This window comes from Empidonax traillii, unplaced genomic scaffold (genome assembly GCF_003031625.1).
Source record: "Empidonax traillii isolate 1590-97213 ecotype Southwest subspecies unplaced genomic scaffold, ASM303162v1 scaffold462:size771534, whole genome shotgun sequence".
In the NCBI taxonomy this organism is placed as follows: Eukaryota; Metazoa; Chordata; class Aves; order Passeriformes; family Tyrannidae; genus Empidonax; species Empidonax traillii.
In genome coordinates this window covers 765,873-771,534 of record NW_020955655.1, presented here as the reverse complement: position 1 = coordinate 771,534, position 5,662 = coordinate 765,873, and the positions used below count along the sequence as shown (strand labels likewise).

General features: G+C 50.2%; 1 protein-coding gene across 1 annotated transcript in view; it reads left to right on the top strand.

Moving 5' to 3' along the window:
- The first annotated feature begins 1,807 nt into the window (after positions 1–1,807).
- The window catches only part of TMEM104 (transmembrane protein 104), a 9,366-nt gene continuing 5,511 nt past the window's right edge, over positions 1,808–5,662 (top strand). The window contains exon 1 of the mRNA XM_027895628.1: positions 1,808–1,937. Within this exon, the coding sequence (XP_027751429.1) occupies positions 1,808–1,937 (130 nt within the window). The remainder of the gene's footprint in view (positions 1,938–5,662) is intronic.

Sequence of the window (5,662 nt, the reverse complement as noted above, 5' to 3'; positions counted from 1 at the left end):
TCCCTGGCCAGCAAGACAGAGGGAAAGCGGACAAGAATAGCCTGGAAGTCTGACTTAAGCCCTTTTTTCTCCATCCCATCCCCTTCCAGGATACTTGGCAGAAAGCTTCTGGGGAAGCCTTCTCCAGAGCATGCTGGTGGGGATGACTTTCGTTATCTACTGATTTCTCTGGCAGTTCTGCTTTCTTCACCAGAGCCCTGCTCTTTACAGCACTGCTCTGCAGAGAACTGGTCTCAGACCATCTCACCTTGTGAGCTGTCTCAGGTAGCTGTTCTTGCCATCCTTAGCAGTGGAACCAGCTATGCTGGAGCTGATTCAGTGCAGAAACCTGGAGTCACTCTGCTACGTCCCTTGAGCTGCTGAGACTGATAATTACAGAGGAAGCTGATTTAGGACGGGGTGACAGTTATCTGAAGTCCTGTGTTTCCAATCTCCTTCAGCGAGATTAGTCTGCCAGTGCCCACAGCCCTCAAGGTGGGTGGCCTCATTTCACATCAGAAATGGAGCTTTCTACAAACAGCTTCAGGAGGGACCATTTTGATCTCTGCCCCTTCCCTTCCGTAGTAGAGGGCGTACAGGAGGAAGAGGGAATTGGACTGTAAATCAGGACACTGTTGCATGTTTATTCTGACAAGCTGCTTCAACAAAGTTACTTCATGTTCTTATATCCCTTTTGGAGCAGATGAAGCTGCTGCTGGAGCCCAGGGTAAATAATTCACTAAGAGAAGTGAATATATTTATGAAGAGTTAGTTAAAATGCTGTGCTTCTGTCATGCCTGCTTTTGGAACTGTCGGCTGAGGAGCTCATTTCAGTCCTGTTTGTGGGGGGCAGTGGGGTGAAGCAGTGCCTGTGTGAGGGAAAGAGCCTTGTTAGCTTCAGATGCAGATGGAGAGTGATAGGCAGTGCTGGACAGGACGACTCAGATCCTGCCTGAGGAGCTGAAAAGAGCTCCTGAAAAGAGCACTTTATCCATGCAGCAGGAGACACTGATGGGTCTGAGAGCTGAAGAGGGGGAGCTGGAAATGTAAGGACACATTTAGCCCTGCTAAAGGGTCTGGATGACGGTGCTCACACAGGTTTTCAGAGTGGGGATGGGGCATGAAAAGCTGGTGTGTGTTGTTGGAAAAAGATGATAAAAAAAACTTTTCTGGGTAGGGCCCAAAGCAGGATGGGGATGATGTGGCTAAGGCTGCAAAGCACCTGGATTTCATGGAACGTGGGTGCTCTGCACCCAGTGCTTTCCAGAGCACACACAGCTGTAGCTCAGGCTCGTGGTGACACCAAAATGCGTGTCATCCCCCTCTCCTACTTTACAGAAGAGTAAATTCTGAGATGGACGGAGAAGTGATTGTCAGAGCTAACAGGCCAAGTCAACAGCAGAGCTGAGAGCAGGGCCCTGGTTGCAGAGGCTTTATGGTGCTTCTGCCAAGGGTGACCGGCGGAGAGAAGACAATAAACTACGCGGGTAATTTTCCACCAGAAGCAAACAAGCCTCGCTGGCTGCTCTTTCCTTCCCATATGTTGAGATAAAGCATCTGTGATAAACACCCGAGCGCAGAGCTGTTTTTCTCCCTGTGAACTGTTGCTGGTGTGCAGATGTCTGTGGGGCCAGCTGAGGTGGGCTGAGAGGGGGCAGCTCCGAGGGGTTCACAGCAGGAGTTGTCACCGTGGTAGGGGAGGCTACTTGTAAACCTTGGTTATTGCATTGTGAACCTGATGAAGAAAAGCAGGGAAATGATGCCCTTACAGCAGAGAAGCCCTGCTGAACCGCTTTTGGCTGCCAAAAGGTCCTGATGGTACTTTTTAATGAAGTTTCGCTTTGTGAAGGAAACGGGCTCTGCCTGGCCCGAGGCAGCAGAGTCCGAGACAGCTGCAGCAGGAGCCAGTCAAAGCTGGGGGAGTGGAGGTGCCTCAGAGGCTTTTTCTTGCCTTCCTGGTAAGATGTGTCACACATCTGTGATCTTATCCAGCCCAACATGTGGCTGTGCCTCCCCTCCTGCATGATCAACGGTCCCCTGCCAGGTGGACTCTGCTTCAGGCTTTGGGGCAGGGAGGGTAACACTCCATTAGAGGAAGGAGCCACACATGTTCCACAACTTTTGCTCATACCCTTCTTCTGGGAAGTAATTTCCCTCCTCTTTTCCTTCTGACATCTCTCTCCAGAGAATTGCTGTCTTCTATGAGCATATCCATCTTGCTTCCCCACAGTCTCTGCACTCATAAATCCTTCATCTTCCTAGAGACAGTGTTTGAGACTCTGTTGTCGTCAAATGTGATCCTTAACTACTCCAGCTCCCACATCTGATGGAGCAAACCTGGTTTTCACGTTACCTCTTTACCGTCAATTCATATTGAAACTCCCTCTGAAGGTTGGAGAAATTTATCAGCTGCTGCTCCGGAGTTTACAGAGAGCTGGAGGTCATGAACAAGTGGCAGGTTATAGCTTCTGCAAGAGAAACTGGCTAAATGAGTTTTAAATTTAAAAATCAATGTCTTAATTTCAGATACTTTGTTCTGCCAGCATGGTGAACTCCAGCCATGCTTTAATACTTTAAATGCCACAGCATCGATAATGCCTGGCAGTTCCAGAGTTGCAGTGGGCTCTTCAGCTTGCCCAAAACACTGCTGGGAGGCTGCTGGCTCTGAGGGGGAGGGCACCAGCATCCTAGAAAGAGATCAGCAGGGAAGGAGACAACAGGGAAGGCATGCAGAAGGTAGGACTGGCTGATGTGCTGCTGTGCCATTCAGTGTGTACAGAGCAGATGCTCTTGCATTTATGTCCTTTCTCCTGAAGGAGCTTCCTAACACTAAACTAAATGAGATCTGTTCCTCTGTGTAAGAGTGGCCTGCAGTGTGTTGGCTTGATGGAGGATCAGGCTTAAGGCAGGGAGAGATCTTCCTCTTTCCAAAGGGACTGGGCTCAGGAAGCGCCTGAAAACATCTCCCTCATGGAATCCGTCTTGCCACCTAATGTATGAGAAGGGAAGCGAGTGGCACGTGTTGGGACAGGGTGATTCATTATCATTATTTCCTGGCATATTGATTCTCCGCTTCGACAGGGAAGTTCTGTCACGCCGTCAGCCGGCGGTGACGGATGGCCCTGCCGCAATCGTGCCGGCAGCGCCGCGTGGCACCGGCTCACACTGATGGCTGGGGGGCAGGGGAGCAGCCAGGCGTGGGGTGGCTGCACTCCACTGCCTCTCTGGGTCCCTGGAAGGGACAGCAGGCAGAGGCAGGTATGGTGATGTTCCCTCCGGGCTTTGCTCGTGAAAGGAGGAATGAGAGCAGGGACAGGGTTGGGGAAGACGTGACCATCTCCACGTAGAGCGTCTTCCAGAGATGCAAGGGAGGGTTAAGCCAGAAGCGCATTCTGAGCATCAGTTCTTCAAGGAACCTACCGTGATGGGGGGGGAAACAAATGTGTTTTAGCCTTGGACTTATTGTTTTCCTTTCTGCAATAGCCTCTCTGCAGAGAGATGAAACTCGTGTACAAGTAGCATTTTTCATTTGCAAAGGTGTTTTCTCTGGCTCTGCAAAACGATCCTTAAACTCGGAATGGCTAAATTATCTCCACTGCTTCTCTGCAGCTCTGTTATGCTTCTATCGAAGTGCACAAAAATGTATTTCTTAATATCCCCTGACTCCCATATTTCCCAAAGTGTACTTCTTTGGATGCCTGCTCATCCATATTCAGCCTTATTTCACCTGCAAAAACCAGAGCAGAACTGCCCTGTCTCTGATCAACATTTGAGTCAAGCAGGAGAGGCAGCAGTAGCTGTCTGCAAGGTCTTCTTTGAGAAGAGCCAGTGTTTGCTGCTCAAAGAGTGAGGGGAGCAGAGAGAGTCTGCAGGGGAGGCAGTTGGATGGTTGGGATGAGATTCATCACAACTTTTCCTTTATGGCTTAGCCCCTCTTTATTTTTTTCCACAGGCTCACTTCCATCCTACACCAAAAATGATGCTCCAACATCTAGAGGAGAGAAAATGAGACAAGTGCCTCTAAGCCTGTGGTTTGGGGGTTTGGAGTGGGTCTCACACTGTGAAAAAATCAGGACAAGCAAAATCCTCAATTGCTTTTTAAGCATTTATATAAATCAAGGTGTAAAGCAAAGTTTTCTTGTAAGCAACTAACAATCCACACTGGCATCAATGCCCACCTGGCTCTGGGTGCTGTTGGTCATGGTGTCTGAAGGTGTTTTATCCCTGGAGCATCCTTTGTCCTGTGTGGAGAGGAACAGATCAAGAGGAACAGATAGTTATGAACCCATGTCTGACTTCACCAGGATCCTTGTGGTGAAGGAACACTGCTGCACAGTTGATGTGGTAGCTGTAGGTGACACGAAATGGTGCTGTGTGAGTGCCTTCAGCTGCTGTCCCAGGTAGAGGATGTGAGTGGGAGCTTTGTGTGTGCCTGAGGATCCTGTGCTGCCTCTTTTCTGCTCAAAGCTGCCTGTCAGTCAGTCTGTCATCTTCTTTTCATCTTGACTTATCATCCAAACCATATCTAGGTTTCAGAGTGTCATTTTTGGGCTTGCCTCCTCCCAGGGACAGAGAGAGAAATCTGACATGCAAATGTTTTAGCTCTTGGGTTCCAGAACTGAGAAACTCTGCTGCTGCTGGGAGGGAGAGAAAACAACCAGTGGGGCAGGGCTGCTGTTGTCCTCTAGGGCTGGAATTGTGCAGGGGAGGTTTCCAGTTTACCCAGCACCATTTCTCTCAAGGATCTTGCATCTGCAGAACATTAATGCTCGGGCAGGGGGAGCAGAGCTTGCCTTGCTGGAAACACTAGTTTAGATCTTAGTATTGGATCATCACTTCTTGTAATTTTAATAAGTTTATTTTCTGAAATGAGTATTTAAGGGAAAACAAAGGTGTTAAATTCTAGTTGCTTAAGCCAAAGACTTCTGTCATTTAGGTAATGCACAAGAATTCTGTTCCTTCAGCGCTCCCTGCCAGAAAAGCACGTGTCAGGGCAGAGGAGATGGGAGGTGCTCCAAGGATGGGGTACCCACCTGGAAATTCTCACTGGTGCAGAAAGTGGGACTTTGAGCCAATGGTGAGAGTGGTTTGGGGGGATAGAAAGGAACAGTCTCGGCACATATCCAGAGCTGCCCAACCTGCTCTGTCTTATTGCTCAGGGCACCTTCTCCTCTTCCTCACAGGCTGTGCAGCCCCAGGGAGCGCAGCCACGTCACATCACCCGGAACACAGCTCTTTCCAGCCTTCTTGCTGAGCAGATATGGCTGGCAGGCGTCTCCCCCCGCCGGGGGACGTGGGGGAGGCACAACAACCGTACCTGTGTTTGCAGTGCCCCTCGCTCGCTGCCTTGAGTGAAGGCGAGGGGAATTGCACACCCCCAGAGCAATGAGCTGTTGCCTTCCACAGCCCTCTGTGATTGCTCTCCCAAAGCAGCCTGGCCCTCGTGGTGCTGTGAAGGAATGGATCTGCTGCCATCGCTCCAGTGTTTGTGGAGGGCTGTTAGATGTGCCCTGTCCCTGGGAAACGGCTGGGAGCGAGAGGTTTCCCGAGGCAGCATGAGGTGAAATGTGGCGTGCAGCTTGGAGCTGGTGTTTGCAGCAGGAGGAAGAGGATTACTGAGAGAGGAGAAACTGGGTTTCAAAGAGCGCTGGGGGTGTGCAGGAGCCGATGTTTAGTAAGGTTA